This window comes from Leopardus geoffroyi, chromosome B1 (genome assembly GCF_018350155.1).
Source record: "Leopardus geoffroyi isolate Oge1 chromosome B1, O.geoffroyi_Oge1_pat1.0, whole genome shotgun sequence".
Lineage (NCBI taxonomy): Eukaryota > Metazoa > Chordata > Mammalia > Carnivora > Felidae > Leopardus > Leopardus geoffroyi.
The window spans coordinates 62,199,784-62,223,071 of record NC_059327.1 but is presented as its reverse complement, the minus strand read 5'-3'; the positions used below and the strand labels follow the sequence as shown (position 1 = coordinate 62,223,071).

At 39.5% G+C, this 23,288-nt stretch overlaps 1 protein-coding gene across 2 annotated transcripts in view; it reads left to right on the top strand.

Moving 5' to 3' along the window:
- The first annotated feature begins 11,969 nt into the window (after positions 1–11,969).
- The window catches only part of TLL1 (tolloid like 1), a 213,385-nt gene continuing 202,066 nt past the window's right edge, over positions 11,970–23,288 (top strand). The window contains exon 1 of one of the 2 annotated variants that reach the window (XM_045463733.1): positions 11,970–12,947. In XM_045463733.1, the coding sequence (XP_045319689.1) occupies positions 12,779–12,947 (169 nt within the window). In that variant the 5' untranslated portion in view covers positions 11,970–12,778. The remainder of the gene's footprint in view (positions 12,948–23,288) is intronic. The other variant, XM_045463738.1, reaches the window with a different exon arrangement.

Sequence of the window (23,288 nt, the reverse complement as noted above, 5' to 3'; positions counted from 1 at the left end):
CTTAAAAAAGTTGGAGATTCAGTTAAGTTACATACATTTATTTAGTCTGGGGGACATAGATATTTTATAAAATAAATAAAATATAAAATATGTTATTCATGAAACGTATCTCCAAGAAAATATTTATTTGATCAAAAGACTTACCTTATTGGGGGCACCTGGGTGGCTCAGTCAGTTAAGCGTCTGACTTGGGCTCATGATCTCATGATCTCATGATCTCATGGTTTGTGAGTTCGAGTCCTGTGTCAGACTCTGCTGAGAGCTCACAGCCTGAAGCCTGATTAGGATTCTGTATCTCTCTCTCCCTCCGCTCCTCCGCTGCTCGCATTCTGTGTCTCCCTCAGAAATAATGAATGAATTAACAACAACAACAACAACAACAACAACAAAAACACCTTACCTTTTTTCAGGAAGAATTATAGATTGAACTCATGCTTCTTGGAACATCTTTACATGTTATGGCAGTAAAGAGGTATGGAGTGCTCCAGTTTTCTAAGTGTGGATACATTTTACAATTCCTATAGCAACTATAGCCCTGAAACACTGAAAAACCATATATAAGTGTTTAAGTGTAAAGCTTATTTGAATTGTATTAGTTATACCAAATGTCCTGATATAAACAAATGCATTAATATGCTGTTATTAACATCAGAAAGATTAAAATATAGAATGTTATAGAATATATGTGAAATTTGGGAAGAAATATAAGAGTATTACCCAAGGTAAGATCAAAGAAATAATATTTTCCATCTTTGCCTAAGAGATTAAGTAAAGGCTAAAATAAGGCCAAAGAAGATGAATGAAATTTATATGGCATCGAAGGAAGCTGAAAGGTGCTTGTTTGTTCCTCTTTCCTTCTTCCTTATATTCCTTATTAAAGTCCAACAACCGTATAAAAATTCTTCCCTTATTTCCTAAAGCGAGAGTGATCATTTTTCATAGAACATCTGTGATTTTTCATTGTTCATCATATAAGGTACTTATCACATTCTATCAAGTTATACCTGTTGTTCATCCTATTAGATTGTACATTCAGTCAGGGTGGCAATAATGTGTCATTTGCCCTTATGTACCTATATTATACTGTTAATAAATACATTTGACCTCAAACAACTATGCATCATTATCAAAGTTATTAGCTATCACAACTAAAGTTTCTATCATGCGCAGCATGCCAAGTGGTACACTTTGTGCTTTGAGAATTAAGGCCATGATATTCTTACTCATGCCTCATTCACTTATTTATGCATTTACATTTTGCACTGAAATGCACTTAATTAATATCTTCATTTCAGAGACTAATACTATGCTTTATAGGATTACTTAAAATACAGTATAATTATATACTCTCTTATATATACAACTTGCAAAAATTTGCTGGAAAACAAATATCAAATGACTGCCCACTTTAAATTATTTTATTTTTTCCTTTGATACCCAGCTTATGTTGTTATTGGATGTTTCACCATTTTCCCTTTCATCTGCACGCATTTTAATTTTTTACAGTGTAGTATTAGAAGATATTTAATGACTGCAATTTAATTCCTAGAAAACCTGAGCAAAAACGTCTAAAGGTACATATTTTTAAACATTTTCACTCCCTCAAACCTGAATTAATGCTGTGATCTGAAAAAAAAAAAAAAAAAAGAAAAGAAAAGAAAAGGTATTCTATGAGCCTTCCCGACGTTCTTTTCTATCTCTGCAGTTCCTGTAGGGACTCAGACCCAGCAAGGAAATTTATGTTGGCTGACAACTTCTGGTTCTCACTAGAGGTCGCAGGATGTCAAAAAACTGACCAGCAAACAAGGACACAGTTGCCAGAGGTAGTCTGCACAAAGCATCCTCTTTGTATGGTCCGGGCAAGGCCTCAGACAGTGAGCCAATTAGAACACCGGACTCTAAAACCTGTTAAGGCTAATTAGTGCTCACCTCCTGCACCGCTTCTGCCTTTGAAACTAAGAGCTTCAGTGCCGCGTGGCCTTTAAAGACCTAGCAGAAGAATAGGATCTGAAGGATTGCTATAACATTCTACAGAGTAAATGCTTCAATACAGTTAAGGTTATCTGATGGCTACGGTTAGTAGTCTATTTTCTGTCTTGTGAAGTGGCAGACATATTTAATTGGTATCCCGATGAGTATTATAAATTCAACTCTTACAAACTCATTATTTCTTTAAATATTTTAGTAATCATATTGCTAGAAAAGGAGGTAACGCTATCCTGTCCTTTTCTTAACACGCTCTATCTGGTAAGTTTCACATGCAAATATTCCTCTGGTAATTTCCGTTTTCAAGTTTGATTGTAACAGCCCTTTCAATATTCAAACTCTGATATGGATCTCATACTTCTTACTTACTTATTTATTTATTTATTTATTTATTTATTTATTTATTTATTTTGCCCTTCATAGTAACTAGAGTATTATCAAAACAAAATAATGCTTAAAATATACAAAAATCTCTTGCAATTGTGGTGCAAAAGTACCAATTATAAATCCTCAGGAGAACTTTTAAATGGAGCAACCCTTCTGAAAACTTACCCTGAAATGAGCTAGCATAGTTAAAGGATTAGTCTTATGGAAAAATGTGACAATTGGGGAAAAACAGATCTCCTCTTTGAGGGCAATTCAAAAGCCACAGGGAATCTTACAGATCAAAAAAGTTGTCATCACTTCAGCCTATAGTATTCGACATGTGAGAGAAGAAACAAACTGATTCTGCAATAAAATAAGTTCTATTGAGTTAAATTAAAATTTATCATCCCATTGTTCCCTTTGATGTTTCTTATTTGGGGAAATTATTAAAAATAACTCAGATACTGGGATCAAAGCAGTATATATTGATTCAGTTAGGAGCAAGTTAATTTTGAGAGGTAAGAAGAACACAAGTTAGTAATTGGTCAATCCCGATATTATATTTTTTGTATAGTTAAAATCACTTATCGGCACTTACTCTGTTTTATGAAGAGATACCTGTTTACGATAGTTTTATTTATTCTTCGGGAACAGGTCCTGAGAACTGAGGCATTTATATGCTGGGTTATTATAATAAAAATGGCTAATAAAAGGTCCTACAACATATTGAATTAATTGCTCTACTAATTGCTTTCCTGTTTTACTAGTAATTAAGAGCAAACGGCTTTATGTTCTTTGCATGTGGTCTGATGATTTCAAAAGAGTAAGTCATAAACTTTGCACTGATTTTAAAGCCAAACACATGACAATTTCCATTTCTTGTAGCAATTGTTATTATAGGGCAAGAAAACAAAGGAGAACCAAATCCATTTCTACAGGTTATCTAGAAATGTTTAAATCTTCTGTTATTCTTTTTTGAAATTACTAAAACATTTTATTTTAAAAGGCAGCCTGTGCTTAGACATTGCTCTAGTAATATGATTTAGTTACTTTTTATGTTAATGTTGGAGCCATTATGAACGAGCAGACTTTTTGAAATCTTTCTGTAGAACAGAGAGAAAAAGGGACAGCAACCCAGTCCATCTCTGTGACAACCAGAATACTCAATAGCGAGGAGTGTGATACTAAGCACAGCCTTACAAATGAACTGTGACCTCAACTCACAGATGGTGGTGTTTTTAGAGGAGTGGTAATAATTTGGAAAGCACTGGGTATAACCTTCTATCAAATACATGCTAACTAAAGTAGAAAACGGAGGAAATTATCCGGAAATGTCAGCACTTTCCCTCTAGCAAAAAATTAAAGCACCACACCCATTGTCCTCTGAAATAGCTAGATAATTGAGGATGAGGGGTGCTTTCAAAACCTTGTCTGGGTAATTAGCTTTTGATAACCCAGCTCTCCTGTGTACCCTGGCAAAAGCAATGTGGATATTCTAGTGCTCTACTGACCTGTGAGACAATCGGAATCCACTGTTCAGACAATTGGTATCCCTGGCTCAGTTGTGCTCAGTTCTGTTGACAGATTTTTTTTTTTCTTTTGGGTGTCAGACATAGAGTAAATCTGAATGAAAACTTTCCCCAGGAAGCGAGGAAGAGAAATCACATAAAAGGAAATTGTCCCCTCCGAGTTGGAGCCACCTCAGCGTCTCAGGATTTTGGAGCTGGTGTTGCTAGCCTTGAGCACACCATGTTCACCTATTTTAGGGACCATTAGTTAATGTTGTTAAAGTGCTGTGCAGATGAAAAGCAATACATATATAAATAAACACACCTCAGATGCTTCATATTGATCGGAATTTGGTTTTATGGTGCAAAATTACTGCTTTAGGAGTTGCAAAAGTGACCCAAAGTGAGTTATAATGCCTGAAGATGAAGGCCAAGGTCATTAATTATTGCCACCTGAAAGCTCAGTGCAGCTTACCAAGTGAATTTGGCCTGGCCCCGAAACCAGCCCAGAGCATAATGGTGAGTTTAGAAGTACAGAAAAACCAGTGTGTAAGTGCAGCTGCATATGATGAATAGAGTTAAATAAGTTATAAAATAACCTGGTGATTTTACAATGCATCATAAAACCTGAAGTCATACATGTTGTAAATATATACCAACCAATTACCCAACAACTTATTCTAGAGGCTGGTAGAGAATGTCAGCTTTTCCCAGCTAAGTCAGTTTGGCATATCGTGTTTTTATTTGCTAATTACTGAAAGAGGCTTGCTTTGATAAGTCCAGGCTGTCAGAAATTTATTTTCAGAAGGTAAATTAATAAAGTTAGTTATGGGGATCACTGCTATTTGGACATTTAGTCCCAAGTACCTAGGGAATGGGGAGATGAAATCCTGAGGTAAATGAGTCCTGTTATGAGGAAAGGCATTCTCCTTCTCCAGTCTCCCTTCAGATTCTCTTTTTACCTGTGATGGGAAATCTTGCTTTCCCCTACTGTTCTGTAAGTGCTTATTACAAGTTTCATTTCTGAGTCTCTGATCTGATTGTTGATGCTCTCATGGATATTTGTAATTTGTGGGCGGGAGAAGAGACCAGGACTTCCTAGCCTCTGAGCTGCTGTCAAATGCCCGGCTCCATGCTAAATGATTCATGTACTCGACGTGTTTGCATTGCAAGATAACCGTATGAAGTGAGCATTTTATTTTGAAGGTGAGAAAAATTGAGCTGAGAAAGAGTAAGCGTCCAAAGACATCTTGTCCAAGGGCAAGGATTCAGAGACATTTTCTGGTTCCAAACACTGCATTTATGTTAAGTAGGTAGAGTTTAAAATTAATTTTCAGGCTTATTCTAGTGTAAAATATTTCCCGTGATGGAATATTAGAATACTACTTAGCTTTTTGAAATAAGCTGAATTCTATTTTTGTTAGTTAGAGATATGTATCTGGTGGGATTCATGCACAGAAAATATGGGGCCTTTGTCATGGAAAAGATGTGCATGGAAAAAACATGGCGTCTACTTCTCAGAACTTGAATGGAAGGCAGAGTAGGGACACTTCGGTCTAGAATATAACCTGGGGAGTCAGGACGGATACAATGCAAAATGAGGCTTCACCAGAGGCTTGAAGAAAGACTGGGCTTTAGCTGGGGCCAGAGGTTCTTGGCCACATGCATTTCTCCCTGCCCATCACTGGTCAGCAAGAAGGACTAGCAGAATTGCAGGCCCCCAAAGAACAGACAGCTGAGGGAGCCAGCGGAGGATCAGAAGTTATGAGGTGACAGTAGTGTGTTTATGAAAGACATACTTATTCTCTTATCGCTTATTTTTATTTATTCATCTATTTATTTTTACATTTTTAGAAAAGTTTATTTATTTATTTTGAGAGAAATAGAGAAAAGCGTGACCAGGGGAGGGACAGAAAGAGAAGGAGAGGGGGAGAATCCCAAGCAGGCTCCCCTGGCAGTAGGCAGAGCCCTACGCAGGGCCTCAAATTCACGGAACCGTGAGATCATGACCTGAGCCAAATCAAGAGTCCGACGCTCAACCGAGTGAACTACCCAGGCGCCCCTATTTATGTATCTATTCATCTTAACCCTTTATAATAGCATAGGATCAGAAGAATGTTAGGAAGTGATTGACTTGGATAATGGCCCTTATGTAGTTTGGGCATTTCTATCTCACAAGAAGCTGGTACTACTTAGTTATTTTATTTTTAAAATTAAGTTATCCTCATTGCACTGGAAGTATATAGTATGCTTTATTGAAGGTGTCAGTGACTATTTTTAAATCTTCTTGAGGAAAGTTGAATGAAATGAAGTACAAATTTTATTTGATAAGGAGATTGCATAGCAAAAGTTGGGAAACCTACATTCTAGACACTGGTCACAGATGTATATTATTGGGGAATTTATAAACAACACCACCAATGTCACCTAATCTTTATTTCAAATTGACACAGGCTGTATTAGAGGGATTTACAAATAAAATTGTCCTAGCTTTATTTAATTTGTACCTAGGTGTGTGTATGTGTATGTGTGTGTGTGTGTGAGTGAGTGAATTTCTTGCCTGACGGCGGAAAAGCTCACAGTGTACAGGATTTTCACACAAATCATTAGGAAAATGCCGATTAATAATAATAACCACCTTTTAAAATATGCTTACACCCACCCAAAAGTACACTGCATGCATAATCTTACTTAATTCTTATTCCAACACTATCGGATATTTTATTCTTGTTTCAAAAACCAAGAGAGAGAAGCTAGGGAAGTAATTTGCCTGAGGCAAAACCGCTACTAATTGACAAGGTCAGACTTAAAACTGTTTTCTGCTAGTGAAACCCATGCCCTTAACCAATCTGTCCGTTGTCTCTTTCCAGCATCACCTTGAATAAATCACTCTATCTTAGAGTTATACCACTTAGTGCCATTTAGTGAAGGAGAAGGCTCTCTTCAAATAATATGTTTAGAGGGGCTGGATATAGTTTGACTCTTCAGAACTCACTTAGGATGATAATAATAGCAAACAGATACCAAAAGTGCCCTATATATAGGAATTGTAAAGCGTATCACATATATTAACTAACTTAATCCTTATAACAACTCTATTAAATATTATTATTACCCCTAAGATTATCCCTGTTTTATGGATGGAGGAAGTGAGGACAGACAAGGTTAAAAAAAAAGTGGATTCAAAGTTACCACTACTAAGCTAATAAACAGAGCACTGGAATTTTGATTGGGGGATCATTTCCAAGCTCCATATTTTTGTACCTCCCTTGCTAGTTGTTCAGGGGAAAACAGTGAAGATTCAGTGTAGGCCTGGAGGTCACATAGTTGAATACCTGTTAGTGGACTACGGTTATGAGTCCCATCGGGTGAGAGATGAGATGATTTTCTTCTTATTCCATTCCATTCCTTCCATTTTCCTTTGGCAAGCTGATGCCTGAACGAAGAATACAATCATTTCTGGATGTCATTAGGCAATAATACGTGGTTTCTGAACACACAAGTCAGTGGCTCTTCTTGAGACTTAAATAGTAAATGATGCTTAAAGAAGCGACCCAACCTAAAGTGCTAATGGTAAATACACGCAGCTTCTGTGTACAAACATGGCCTTTTTGCACTGTGTTACTAGACGTGACCGTGAGTGATAAGTAAGAGAAGGAATAGACTGAGGTTTGGCGTGTGGAAGCCGCAAAAAGGTTGTGGTCCACAGACAGTGTGGGGCTCTATGGGTACATAGCAAGTGAGTTAGATCGGTGTTTATCAAGTATCAGTTAACCTTTATGTGCTACCTTTATTTTCGACTTAATTTCATAAAGCAACCAACTTGCTTTTTAATCTAAGTAGCAGGAGAAATATATGCAATTGTGAATTTGTTAATTAATTTTTTATAACATATGTGTATATGGGATATACAGATGTATGTAACTTTTCATGTTTTTTTTTTTTTTTTTTTAGAAGGTTATCACTGTGTTACCTAAAATGATCTCAGGCAGTATTGGTAGTTTAAGTACCACACCTTGGGACACTGACGTAGAATTAGGAGATGCTATGTAGACTTGCTTAGGGCAGAGAGAGAGCCTAAGAGAAAGAAGGTGAGATACAGCATATGTGTGCTGTAAAGGATCGCATAAGAATGGGGGGAAAGCGAGTGTTACATGAGTTAAAAAGCCATAAAAACAAAGCGGATCTCTGTTCCCCACAGTTGAGGATATGTTAGAGAAGAGGATAGTACAGAACACCAGTAAGTATCAAGGAATAACCAGACTGTTTTTTTCCTTTTTTTTTTTTTTTAATATTTATTTTTGAGAGAAAGAAAGAGATGGAGAGAGTAGAGGAGGGGCAGAGAGAGAGAGAAAGAGGAACTAAAGCAGGCTGCACGCTGACAGCAGAGAACCTGATGTGGGGCTAGAATTCAGGAAATCTTAAGATCATGACCTGAGTGAAAGTCAGATGCTTAACCAACTGAGCCACCCAGGAGTCCCAATAACCACAGACTCTTAGTCAGTAGTCAGACCAGAAGCCTTTGAAGGAGAAAGGTTCTTCCTTCCTTCCTTCCTTCCTTCCTTCCTTCCTTCCTTCCTTTTCTTTTCTTTCTTCCTTTTCTCTTTCTTTCTTTCTTTCTTTCTTTCTTTCTTTCTTTCTTTCTTTCTTTCTTTCTTTCTCTTTTCTTTCTTCCCTTCCTTCCTTCCTTCTTTCTTTCTTTCTTTCTTTCTTTCTTTCTTTCTTTCTTTCTTTCTTTCCTTCCTTTCTTCCTTCTTTTTCTTTCTTTTCCTGGGGGAGGTGTATGTCTTTTTCTTAACAAACAAACAAACAAACACCTTCTGTGACACTTTTGCTGTGAAGCTAATACTGCCTTCTGTTCATTTTTTCATCCTGTCTCTGACACTATATTTGTTACTTAGGAAACAGCAATACAGACAGATTTTGATTGAATGTAGTTTCATGCTAATTATCAAGAGTTGGGAGCATCCTGTAATAGTGACATATGAAACAATGTGACATAAAAAAATACCCATAGAATGTGAAATTTAACAAATGTGAAAGTCAGAGGTCATTTAGGCCCAGAGAATCATCTCCTCATTGAAATATATTTATCTGAGATGCCTAAAATGTAATTCCAAAGAACAGCAGCATTAATTCAAAGCAGGATTTTTTTTAAAAGCCTTGAAACAGTAGGTTGAACCATATGAAATTGCCAATATTTTCTGTTTTTAACCTTCAGAGAAGACAATTTCACAGAAGCCAGTCAATATATATACTATTTGGTTAACAGGTTAAAGTGTTTACTTCAGACAAGGGGAGTGAGACTAAGGGAGAGAGGAAAACGCATTTGATTCCATTCACATCTAAATTACAGTAAAACCTTGGATCCTGAGGAACTTGTGTGAGTGTTCTGCAAGATAAGCCAACATTTCTAATAACTTTTCATATGATAAACGAGTGATGTCTTGCAATACAAGTAGTGTCTGATGCCGAACATCACATGATCACAACTTAGTCAATGGTTCTTGAAATTTGCATTGATATACGAGTGCTTTGGATTACAAGCATGTTTCCAGAATGAATTATGCTCACAAAACAAGGTTTTTCTTTTTCTTTTTTTTTTTTTAACCAGGGACATGAGCAGGATATATTCATGTATTACTTGGTTTCCTAACAACAACAATCACAATTAGCTTTTTACAAAATGACTAGACAAGAAAATAGACATTTCTAGTTCAGATTATCCACAGGGCAAGTTTATTTAAATTACTGTGACAGCCAACAGGATATACCAGTTGGCATAGAGTGTATCTCTTGCTTTAGCTCTCTTGGGTGACTTTATTCCCTAGAGTGCTGGGGGCTGATGGAGTTCTGCTGCAGGTGGTGATGGTGGTCAGGGCCAGGTGCCAGCTAGAAGCCAAGGTTACTTCAGCACATGTCTCACTAAAGGAATCAATCTCCTCTTTTTATCTTCCTAAGGGAGACTGGATTCACATCCTGCACATGTTTGTGGCTACATTCTGACTGAACATTCAACTCCTTCCTAACATGCATATTCTTGCTTTTTGTTTTCTTCAAATTCTTGCAAATTCATGTTTTTTTAATGCACATGGGAAAAAAGTCTACTTTTAGTTTGTGATCACAGCAACTATAGAAACAAAATTTAAAGGTAAGTATTTTATTACTATAGAGTTAGATTCAGTAAATATTTTAAAATAATATTTATAAATAAATCAGGGTTGAGGCCTAGGATATTGTGGTGTAAATAACTATTCTCTACAGGTATTTCAGCCTTAAAGAAACATTTCTATATTTTGATTTGAGGTTCTACTATGTCAATCATCCTAAATCTAGAATATAAATTTATAAAATTGTGAAACTGAGCAATGATAAATTTTGTATGGAAATCATAATAGACATCATTATATGATGAGGCAGATGTCCCTATATATTACCTTTTTTTTTTTCAGGGAAAATGAATGAATATACTTATTCCTGCAAAGTAAGTGATGTTTAAGTAGACTCCAGGTACAAACTCTTCCAAATTTACCTATGTTAAAAAGTCTAGGAGATGTTTGCAGTCATTTACATCAGCAAGGGACATTTTAAAAGTTTGGGGATAGCAGGTAGGGACAATGCTAGCAGCTTTTCAAGAGCAAGGATCCTCTAAAGGAAAGTTGCATTTTCTAGGCATTCAGATGGGCAGAATACATTCTTGTTTAGCCCTGCACTACAGCAACACCATTATTAATTATGCAAACCTTTTTTTTTTTTTTTGGATGGGTAAAAGAATTTGAGAATGACTCAGCAAGAGATTTCAAAACCAAATACCTCTACCTACTTATTGAACATGTTCTTTTCAGATCTGCTCTCTGTTCTGTGACCTGGGGTTAAAAGTTTGAGATGTACAGAAGAAGGCTTTGTTACTGCATCGGCCTCTGAGAAAGCCCCAGTTTTGCCAGGAATATCAAATCAGTTCTACCTAGTCCTCTCATCCTTTTAGTCTTAGTTTAAGTTGGAAATAGATGATACTTCTTTGAGTTTAGCCTCCAATATTTCTTTAACAAACATAAAACCTGGTCAAATCCACTAACCTAACTGGGTCTACCTGTCAAAAGTATGTGTGTGGGAGGGAGGATGGTTACTTTCATACTTTCCTCTAGATAACACTGTATATTGATGGAAAAGGGGGGCATTTAAATGTTAAATAAAAATGCAAAGGGAACAGAAGATTTTTTACAAGCCACTGCCAAAGTGACAGTTCAAGATTGAGTCGGAAAAGGCAAGACTCCCAATCACCAGTCTGGGGGAGGAGAAGTCCTCTCACCTATTTTGGAAACTGCTTGCAGATGTGGGGAAACCACTGAATTGCTCACAACAGGGGTTTTGCAGAGATTTCCTCTGATTTTTTTTTCCTCCCCTATTTCCCACAACCTGTGTTTGTCTTGCGTCTGCTAGGCTGACATGTGGTTTACCTCGCTGATCCTGCTGCCAGGTTTTACACACTCTCCTCAGAAGTAAAACAACTGAAGCCGAAGGATACCGAGCAACTCTGGGCATGGGCGCCAGAACTGTCACAGAAAATTTGCTTCCCGAGTATTCCTTCCAACTTCCCTTCCTGCGCCCACGTGAGCCAGAGCGCCAGCCCATCAGCAAGGTCTTAGCGTTTCCTGCTGCTGCAATCTGTAACTTGATTTTGGATTTTTTTTTTTTTTTAATTGCAGTTCTGGGGATCTTAGTTCTTAGCAAAACTTTGTTGGTTGGAGGACTTTTAAAGCAGTCTATTTCCTTACCCAAGTCGCGAAGGCTCAGACACTTTTCCTCCATTCCCGGGCTGCACTAAGGTTAAGCCGCAGCAAAGGAAAGAAACACACACTCGCTGTTTATTTGGGGGGAGGGGAAGTAGAGGTTTGCAGCTAAGTTATCACGATCCCTCGCGCCACCCCCGGTCTGGCACTCTCGGCTGACACGTACATCATCTATTAATTGCTGTTCGCGGACGCAGATACATAATATATTCATTTTTATCTTTAGTAAAATATAAATGGAATTGTCAGCGCGCTCGTGTCTGTTTGTTTGTATAAGGCTATCAAAAGAAGTCAGAGAGGAGGCTGTGGCCCGGATCCTGACCCTGATTGTATGAATAAGTAAGCAGGATGCAAGTGATTGGGTTAGATGCTGCGAAGATTTTTTTTTTTTTTTTTTTCAAGTTAGGAAGAGGGTAAAAAGACAGCCTGGGGAAGGTGGGGGGGGGGAGGCAAACGGTGCATCCCCACATCCTCACACTTTTGCTCTTTTCAGTCAGTTGCTTTGCTGGCTTCTGCAGGCTTTTAAGGTCTCGCGGCGTAGAAATGCCTGCCCCCCACCCCCTTCCTCGGTCTCCCCTTTCAGTTCAGATGTGCTGATGTGCAGACCGGATTCATCTTCCCGGAGCGGCGGCGGCGGCGGCGGGCGCAGGCGGCGGCGGCGGCGGCTCGCGCTCGACCGCCGGGTCCTGGCAGCGGCGGGGGCGCGGCGCTGGAGCCCGAGCTCCGGTGGCAGCTGAGCCCGCGGGGCGCCGCTCGCCCAGCCGCGGCCGCGGGAAGTTCGGCCGCCAGAAGGACGACCTGGCAGGCTGCGAGCGCCCGCTCCGCGAGAGCCGAGTTTGCCCGCAGCTGCCCCTCCCCATCTCCGGGAGCCGAGCTCCTTACCTGCCCTCCGCCCACCCGCGGGCCCCTAGCCAACTTCTCCCTGCGACTGGGGGTAACAGGCAGTTCTCGCCCTCTTTCCTGTTCCGACGGCATCCGTATGTCTTCGGACACCTGAACGCCCCAGTGTCGCCGAGGAGCCTCCCGGTGGGGAGAGGAGCACCGGTTCCCCTCGCACCGCACATCAGCGCGGACCGCGGACGCCTCACCTCCCGGTCCCGTCCCTTCCTTTTCCTCCAGGGGAGGAGGATGGGGTTGGAAACGCTTCCCCCGAGGATGCTCGTGTTGCTGGTGGCCTCGGGGATTGTTTTGTACGGGGAGCTTTGGGTCTGCGCTGGCCTCGACTATGATTACACTTTTGATGGGAACGAAGAGGATAAAACGGACACGATAGATTACAAGGACCCTTGTAAAGCCGGTAAGTGCCTCTCCAGGTCGGGACGGTGGCGCGCGGGGTCCGTCGCGCTGGATTTCCGAGGGGTGGCGGTGGGAGCTCACCTGTTTCCTTCCCTCTCTCGCCAGCCCCTCCGCCGTCCCTCCTTCTCTTGCCCTCCTTTCCTTCCCCTCCCCACCTCCCAAGTGGCAGTCGCCGTGGCCCGAGTTGACTGGAGTTCTGTGCTAGTGGGATCGAACGCCAAGCTCCCATCTCCCAGTTTGGGAAAAACGTCCAGAGTTCGGATTCCCTTCCCCTCCCCCAGCAAAACGAAACAAGACTTACACACAGCTGGCTGGCCGTGGGTTTTAAATACCAACACTCAGCGGGCTATATGTATCTGGAGGGGACTTCACCTCCTCTTTGTTCCAGGGTGCGGTTCCCCGGTGCTCGCCCGAGACCCAGTTGGTTCGAGTTCCCCCAAATATGGGTGGGGGTGGGATTGCTACCTCGGGACACCTTTGCTTCCCTCTTTTGCCAGGGATTTCAAGTGTGGGATCCGGGCGAAAAGGGGATTGTGGGACGACCTTGGAAGCTCTCATGCTAGATGGAATTCGAATGCATTTGCCCATTTAAAATAAACCTTAAAAAAAAAAATGTCCAAGTTGTTACCCCATTCAAACTTGCGCCTTCCTTCCTGTGTACGCCCCCTGGGAACCGCAGTTTGACCTGCACTGCCTGAAGCTCAGCTTCCCCTCGCGGGTCCCCAAGCGCCCCGGGATCTTCCCCTCTCCCCCCAAAGCGTCCAGCGCCTCTGCGTGTCCTCCTCCCGCTCGGGGCGGAGCTTAGCTCCTGCCGCCTCAGGTCGGATCCGCACGTGCCGCGGCCGGTGACCACGTGAGCGCAGCGTCCCGGGGGCTCCGGAGGCGCCAGGTCCCTGGCCCTGCGCAGCGGAGGTTGGGGTGACCAGAATGCAGTGTGGTGGACTCACGACCAACTTCGGAAGGAAGGTTACGAGGGGTGTTGGGGCCGACTCGGTAGGGTTGTTTGTAAAGCACGTTCTGTCCCATCTCTAGAGGTGTGGGCTTTGGCGAAGCAGAGAGGAAGGGAGTGGGCAAAGTGCCAAAAGTGTGTCTGCCTCTCCGGATTCTGTGCGGGCTTGGTCGGTATGTGACTGCGACTTCTTCCCTTTTCATAGCTAGGTAAACCTTATTCAGCCTTTCTTGGTCCTGAAGGAAGGAGAAATGCACACAGTGAAAGAAAATGCTGGAAATTCCCTTGTTGCTTTGTACCGTTGATGACACATTGCTCTGACAAGGAGCGAATGTGTGCTGTGTGCGCGTTATCAGATCTTCCTTGGTGCCCTCTTACTGAAGATAGTTGTTCAAAACTTGGAGTAGCTTCGTAGAAACTTGTCAGTCTGGAGCTTGGAATTCTCATTTGATTCCATTTGGTTTGTAAGTTTTCTCCTGACACCTTTAACACTAAGTCTGTCCCGCCAGAAGTTTCTTGGGCCTTCCCTGGTGGTTTGGAGAAGGAGACATCATTCTGCCAGGATGGGTGACTAGCGACTGGACAACCAGAATTCAGTACTGTAACAACTCCCCAAAGCACACTTTTTATTGGGAAATTAGTTTTGAATCATGTTTACAGCTGGGTGAAAATTGTGTACTTTCTTGTTTTACATAAGGTAGAAATGAAGTGTTTCTAAAGGTTGTCTAGGGAAACATCTATTCTGATGCTCTCTTGTGTGAAAAATTCAACCAGCTATTAATATGAAAAAACCGGGGCATATGTATTATGGGCTTGATTTCAGGACAATAAATATTGTTTTCCATACAGATTCAAGTAAAAGTTTATGTCTTTGAAAATCATTGACTTCAAATATGAATACAAGAAGTGTCAAAAATTAGTACTATTTTCAGAAATTATGTTGTTTTTAGACTTATGTTAGAAATTGTACAGAATAAGATTTGGCGAACATACTGGTTTTTTTGTTTTGTTTTGTTTTTTGTTTTCTACTTAAGACTGTTTTCAATTTTGAAATTTAAATGGTTGCACCATGTGTATTGAAATATGACTCAAGGATAAATATTTATTATCCTCAGTAAATAAACATCTAGAGCAAGGAAAAAAATTCTAAGAGCGTTTAGTTTTGTTTTTTCCTTTAATATTGGTTTATTGTTGAGCATAGCTGTTGAAGATAAAACAATGAAAACAACTTTGAATGGATTATTACTCTAATCTTATTTCTTCCCTATCTTTGAGTACAAGAGGCATACCTGTGTGTATGTGTATGTTGTGTATGTATCATGAAAGAGAGATAAGAATGGCACCAGTGGTAGGCTGAGAAGTATGTCCAAAATCTGAGATCACTTAAAAAATTTTTTTTAATGTTTATTTGTCTTTGAGAGGGAGGCAGGAAGGGAAAGGGGGGGGGGAGAGAAAGTGGGGGAGGGGCAGAGAGAGAAGGAGACACAGAATCCCAAGCAGGCTCCAGGTTCTGAGCTGTCAACACAGAACCCCCATGCAGGGCTCGAACCCATGAACCATGAGATCATGACCTGAGCCCAAGTAGGATGCTTAACCAACTGAGCCCCCCAGGGGCCCCTGCCATCACTTTTTAAATGATCAACCCTACCTTTTAAAATTCAGTGACGTGAAGGCTTTAATTTACCATCTTGGCTAAAGAGTGGCAAAATCCTTTTTGTTTTTCCCTTGGCCTCTCTTTTGGCACTATATAAGACAAGTAAAAGTTGTAATAACAGGAAAAAAATTAAATAGTACATTGAAATCCCAAACAAGTCAAAAAAAGGTCACTAAAATAAGAAAGATGAGGACAGATATGTGAAAGAAGGACACAGAAAAGCACGGAGGGTGCTCTCCAGATTCTGGGATACCTTTGTCTGCCCTTTCCAAGAGCAGAGTGGAGGACGTGGGCCATGAAATAAAGTGTCCTTCTCTAACAAGGGTCCTAATATTCCTCAGACTATACAGTGGCTTGATGTCATAATGACTAATGAAACCATAATTTTCAGTTCAACACAACAGCCCAATTGGGTGGAATTTGTGAATCTTCCCATTACACAGATAGGAAAACAGATGCTCCATGAGGTCAAATGCTTCTTAAGATTATCCAGAACTTGATTTGAAGTCTCCTGGCTGCAAAACCTGCATGCATATAGACAGATAGACAGACAATAACACTGCATTCTTAGCTGGCCTTTTGGAGGTCTTCCTTGAAATGCAAACAATAGAAATTTGTCTGGGTTTACCTAGAGTCTAGACTAATAAAAGTGCAGTTACTTTCATATCTGGTAAGTATGAAATGACTAAGAACATAGTTTCATCTTATAAAGTCTTTGAGGTCAGAGGTCATAGCTGATTTTTAATGTTTATCACAGGGAGATAGATTACCACTGTTGGTATCTAGCTAAAGTTCTTAATTCCATCTCGATATCTGTAGAGTATAAATGTTGATCTTCATTCCTCATCTACAAACTTCTATTTTAATCAGTAATGTGACTCAAGAAGAAATATAAATATAACATTAAAATTGTGCCATTCTTAATACATTTGTGAAATGGTATAATTTGTATATCCATGAGAACTCTAATTTCAAGTTCATGGGACAGAAAGGAAGCCTCGGGTTAATTTAATTGAACTTTCACTTAGACATTTGGGTATAAGCAAAAGTAGGTTAAGTTAGTACAGCACAGCTTCATGTATATTTATATAGCCAAATCTGTTAGGACAGAATGTAGGTAATTAATCTTTCTCTCTTTGTAGATAATCACAAAGAAGCAGATAATTCAAAGGAGTATCTGACTGTCTTTCTTCAGCGTAGTATGTAGTCCTCTGAGTTTGCAATCCTACTCTCTGTAGTTCAGAAGGTTCCTGAGGGACACCAGGAAGCTGATGCTGCAGGAAGTCATTCCAGAACAGAGACTGTTTCGGTGTTGTACTGTTCCATTCCATTCCAGAACATTCCCTTGTTTCAGTGTGGAACTGTTCCAGTAGGTGTTAATCTGAGTATTAATATCTATGAAGAGCCTGGGCAAATTCAGCGTGCAAGTTAAACTCTCAGATTTGTCTAGAGGTTCCCTGGAAAAACAAAAACCTGATAAACTCTGTATTCCCTGCCTTCCTCCTTTCTTTCTCTGTTTGTACTTAGGGGGTATCTGGAAAGCTCAGGCAATCGAAATACAAGAGGTAAGAAGGGAGATTGAAGAATTTCTATTGTGAGTGATGGGTAGAGGCGGAGGAGATCGATGACGTAAAATGTTTGTCTAGAAGATTTGTCCTTATCCTCTTGGACAAGTGTGAACACCCTGAAAAAAAAGACTTTCTACTTTGAATCTCCTCAGTAAATGACTCCTTTGCTTGGAAAAAATCCAAACAAGATTAAAGGTCAGTGACTTGCAAGGTTAAATTTGCCTTTAGAGTGGCATATACAAGCCTGTTTACATAGAAATAGGCTTTTGGCACCCTAAAGGATTCTCCTTTCCGCTTTTCTTTGCAATTAATGTCCCAGGGTCCTGGTATACTAATTCTTCATCAATTCTTCATGGGATAATTTTCATAAATTCATAATTTCTTGGTAAAGATCTTCTTTCTTTTGGTCCTCAGTGCTGTACTTTCTAGCTTAATTGCCAGCCTCTTAGGTATGAGGTTTTAGAATTTGATGTCCAACCCGGTGTCTACTTTATTCTATCATAGTATTAAATATTGAGGCATATATTTCTTGGTCAGCACCTCTCTAGGTTGCCAAACCCTCATGTTAAAAATGCATTTCGTAGAGTGGCTTCCCTTAACCAGCCTCTTCTCTTTCAGTTTTCATTCCTCAGATCTTGCTTTGTTCTTTTTTTTTTTTTTTTTTTCCTTCTCCTGCTTCTGGTGCCAACTCAGAAGTGGCCAGAGTACAGTTTTTGCAAAAGGGATGGATAGACATTATATTCTATACACTTGAATTCTGTTCATCATTTACAATAGTAATTCTTTAGCCCTTGTCATGAGGGTTCACATCCATTTTTGGCCCATAAATGGCAGTTACTGTCACTAGGTATGAATTAGGTGGACTATTTTTTTTCTTAAATATATCCCCATAGAGGAAGCTGGCTTTGAAACTCCTTTTTGTTTGTTGGTTTACACATCGTCTCCTGGTGTCTTCCCAGTTTTTGATCCCTGAAGAAGGTGGTATCATTTACAAGTTCAAAATCTAACTGGAATCCCCTCTCTGAGGCAGTTCAGGTAATAATTAATGGAGTCTTTATGATTTCTAATTCAGCAGGTGCTGTTTGAGTCCTCCCTTCTCTGTTGAGGCCTCCTGAGTCTATGGTGGAACAGTTAGACGTGCCTAAGAGCCCACCTAGCAAAGGCTTTTTGAGAAAGTTAGCACATAATTCCCCACTTTTCCTCTTGCCATCATGATGGCTCACTTTTCTATGAAGGCCTGATGTATGCCATGTATAGTTTCTTCTACAGAAACCATATTGTCTTCCCCCATTATGTATGTAAGAATCCTATTTTTGTGCATCTTAGCAACTCTCCCTTACTTAACATTTATTCTCACTTGCCTGTAGTTACCGTCATGTTCTTTGTAAACCTTAAGAATATTAGTCACATTAATGATCCCTTTGGCCTCTTCAACAGTGAGTGTACTGGACAGAGGTTAGCCTTTCAATTTTTCTAGAACTCAAGTAGATAGTATTGAGTGCTAGTGATTTACCATCATTACTGTTTTTCTTTTTAGAATATTATCTATTGTTTTTAATAGTACCTTAGACCCATCTACTTAAATATTTAAAATTAGGACTGCCCTAAGCTTTTCTAAGAATGCTTGGAAAAGATAGAGGTGAATAATCCATTTAAAATGAGGCCTTGCACATCCTGCTGGGACCATCTGGTGTCTGGGGAGATGGGGGGAGGGGGCCGTACTGCTCCCCTGAACTGTAGGAAAGCCCCCTGCAGCATCTGGAGCCCATAGCTAGGCCTGGGCCAGGCTGAGGCTCAGGTGCCTGGCAAGGTTTCTGGGCCTGTAGGATATCCTCAACTGAGGGAATTTTGAGGCCTCTTACAGTTTTCATATTCCAAGATCTGAAATTAATCCTGGACTTATCCTTCCTAAATGAGGGAGTTAAGAGTCCTCTCCCCAACCCTGGATATAGTAGAATGATTTAGCAGTATGGCTTTAGTGGTTTATTTCCTTTAGTTATCTATTGAATAATGGTGCTTAGGGAGGAACATTAAAAACAATTTATAGCCTTAAAGTTATGGAATGAATTGCATAGAATATGTTCTTTCCCAGAGAGCAGGAGGGAGGGAATCCCTTGCTTATTTATTTAGTTCTTGCCATTGTCAGCCCTGAAAATGGGATATTGACTATTAGATTTTGAGACACTGTGGGTTGGCTAATGGAATGCTTGTTTTATCAGCTCTTTACAAAACGTGGGCTAATCCTGTCAAGCTGTTTTAAAGAGCTCAACTATATATTTGTATTAAGAAGTATTGTAAATTAGGTGTTAATTGAAATCCAAAAAGTGAACCAAGGAGACATTTGTCTTACTCAGCTCTTCTCTTGCAATTTACATTTATAGTTTGAGCTAAACTATTTGCTCTAGACCATATTAGAAAAAAAACACAAAACTTTCTTGAACGATAATAGTTCTAAAATGTTGAAACCCTACATTAGAAGGTCAGAAGTGCTTCCAAATATATTATTTTTCTCAAGCAAAATCCAATGTTATGTAAATACTCAAAGCATTTACCTATGTAAATACCTCAAAGCATTAAAAAATATATATATTTCAACAGTTTTTGACACACTACACCATTTTACAAATCAAGGGAGTTGTATGGGGATGCAGTCACAAAGCACGTATTTACTATCGACAGTTGATATCTTCCCTGTGTTGTTGAACTTCCTATTGATGACATTTAATTTGTGTGTTGGGGGAGCGTAGGTGGATGTGTGGGAGGGTAGAATAGTTTCTTCATTCTTTACATTTCTCATCTGTGTTAAACTGTTAGCACGTGGATTGTGTACCACAGGGACTCCTTGAATGGCCCTGGGCCTAGTAGCTGATCTCAGCATTTTTGAGCTCTCTTCTTTGCCCATGAGTAGATTTGAAGTGCTTATTAAGATCATCTCTGCTCTTGTGCAGCATTGGGAACCCACTTGGCACCATTTCAGTGGGCCAGTCATACTGAAAGGATGGTGCTCTATTCCTCAGGGCTGAGCTCTCTGACCGCAAATACCTAGAGGTGAAGGTTTTGGATAGTTTGTGTTTTGTACTCAAATTCTGGAAGTTAATTAAACCTTTAAAATATCTCCGGGAAGAACATCGTGTATAACCAGAAAACAGGCACATGGAGACCTTTCTTAGAGAATGAGTTTTTGGACCTCACTGTCTAGGAATTGCCTTTGTTAGTCATGTCAAAATAACATAGTTCATCTTTTCACATTAAACGTTTTACATAGTCTTCTATCTTCACCATATCGCCATCAATTAATATTATTGTTACGTCTTTTGGACAAATGAAGAAACAGACTCAGAAAGATTCAGTGGTGGGCCTGTCATGATACTTACTGAGTGGTGAGAATTTGAACCTGAACCTGGGTTCTGTATTTCAGATGCCTTTTTTTTTTTTTTTTTTTTTTTAATCCCCTGTAGTGGCTCCTCAGCCAGTACAAATGTATTAAGACTGGCAGTTGAAGTGATGGTATTTGTGCCCTGGGCCTCTATCCCTTTTGGCAAGTGGTTTTCTGTAGTGAGAATACATTTTGTCTTTAGCATTCTTGCCTTTTATAACCCGTATATTGTCAGAGTAAGGCCAATACTTTCAATTGCATGGAATACAGGGGAGACCCTAGTCCCTTTCAAAAGAGTGTTCTCTAAGTGTGGAGAGTTGTAAACTAAATGTCCCATTATGTGCGGGACGGATACAAAATGCATACGATTAATTTTAATAGTGTTAGAGAAATATTTGAGCGCTAAATAGTGTCAGGGAGACACTGCTGCCCATTGTCCCAAGTATTTAATTGTGACAGCAGGCTTCTCATGTCAGTGAAGGCAGAGGCTGAATTGGATTTGAGCAGAATTCGTCGTCATTAGTGTCTGGTTCTTGGCACAGGCTCTGACATTTTGTGTGGTAACGCGTTAAATTGTTTCACACTTTGGATTTGCTGTCTGAGTATTCATTGAATGCATGATTATGAGCCCATAAAGAGTGTGAAGAACTTCCTTTCAAATGCAGGTGATTCAGGAAAGTGGTTTATTGTGTACAGTATGTATGTAAATGATGCGTGAATGCCTTTGAGAAAACAAATATGCTGTGAGAAGGCTCTTAAATAACTTTATCTTTTCAATCCTAACTTGTCTGAAAGCCCTAAGGTCAAAAGCTCCAAAGCTTTGGGGGATCATAGGGTTAACTAAACTTCTTGGAACTCCAGTGTGGTTTCCTAAGACTAGGAAGTCTGGCATGTTCAAAATATATACTTTATGTAATATTTACTAAGTTACAATTTCTTTGAAGAAAACATGCTACTTTTAGCAAATTATCATGTGTTCTAGAAGGAAGAGTTCCTGCCTGTATTTTTTCTCTGACAAATGGGTAAGAACAAAATCTGGTGAAACAGGCTTCCCTTTTCTGTTTCCTTCTTTTCTAAACCTAAGAACCAAGGGAAAGTTTTTCTTTTATATATATTTTTTAGTCCCAGGGGAAGATATAGTATATATGTGGACCTGGGAAGTGTGGCCTGCAGGCAGTGACCAGGGGAGGAAAAATTAGGATTTTCCATCTGGAATGGGTAATGGAAATAATGACCTAAATCAGGTTGCCTTATGTTTCTGTGGGGAAAGAGATTTGTGAGATTTGCTGGGTGAACTAGTGTCCAAGAGTAAAGACAGAAAAAAGATATTGATTATAGGATACACTTCCATTGTGTCCAAGATTAAAAAGTTTACAATAAGACCAGATTTCTAGTGTATGTCATGGTAGAATGGGGCTTCATGTAGAAAACTGTATGCATCATAAAAAGTATCCTATAACCTATCTTATTTCTGTATTGCATAGTACCTATAGCTTAGGGTTTTAAGGTAACTTATCATATGTTGCCCTGTGATAGAATCAGAATTTGAATCCAGAACTCTGGATTCCATGTGTTGCCATGATGCTTCATTCTTCCTTTCCTCCTCCCCCTCCTCGTCTCCTCCTACTCCTCCTCTTCCTCCTCCTTCTACCTCTCTCTCTCTCTCTTTCTCAGATAGGTATATTTTTGAAAATTGGGATTGGCTTCAAAAATTATTATTATTATTTTTTAAGATTTTAAGGAGACAGAATAGTGCTGCTATTAAAAATTTGGGCTCTGGAATAAGAAGGACATGACTTCTAATACCAGCCCACACATTTGGTAACTGTGTGTGGCTTTTGGCAATACCTTTTATGCTTCAGTTTTCTCATCTATAAAATGGAGACGACGTTATGACCCTCACGGTGTTATTATAAAAACTAAATGAATGTGAAGTAAAAATCACTCTGTCTGCAACAGAGTAAACACTGTATAATTTTTACTCATAGTGCCATAAATATATAGGAGGTAGAGGATTTTTTTTTAATTGCAACTACTTATTGGTGGAAAGGTGTTCTTTATAAAAACATTTGTAGATAAAGTTCTTTTTTCTTGTCATATACAAAAATGCATTCATATCTCAAGTCCTCCATATTTTACAGTTGAGAGGTTAAATCCCCAGTAGAAAAATAAGGGAGGTTTGGAAAGGTAACAGGAAAGGTTTGGCTATTTGCTCAAATGCTTAATAGACCCAAAATATAGTGACAGTTTTCAATTCCCATTCATAATATGGAATAGAATCTTGGCTATATAGTCTTTCGGCAATTTCTGGTACACATTATATTTGCCATCTGGATTAAGTCGAAGAGCTTACATACTCATAATCCTGTGTTTACACAGAGCTAAGTGTAAGCACATGGCTCTAAACTACAAATATTCGTAAATTCATCAAACCTTTATTGAACACTTACTGTGGATGAAACATGGATTTATCCTTGGAATTCCAGAAGATGAAATATGATACAATCCCTGACCTGGTGCAGCCTTAACTTTACCACTTTTAGGTAGAGAATACCTAAGAGTAGATAATATACAGCTAATGTGTTAATAGTTGCTTATATACGAATCGCATAACTATATGCTAAAATTATTTCAATTTAATATTTGAAAATGGGTGCTATTATAAATGGTGACAATCAAGAAATATATTCTTATAATTTTTTCCTCGAATTTTCTTTACTCATGATATATGAAGAGTGAAGAGTAGAGCTATGAAAACTTCCAAGCAAGTACTTTGCAAGCTTTGTTATTTGGCA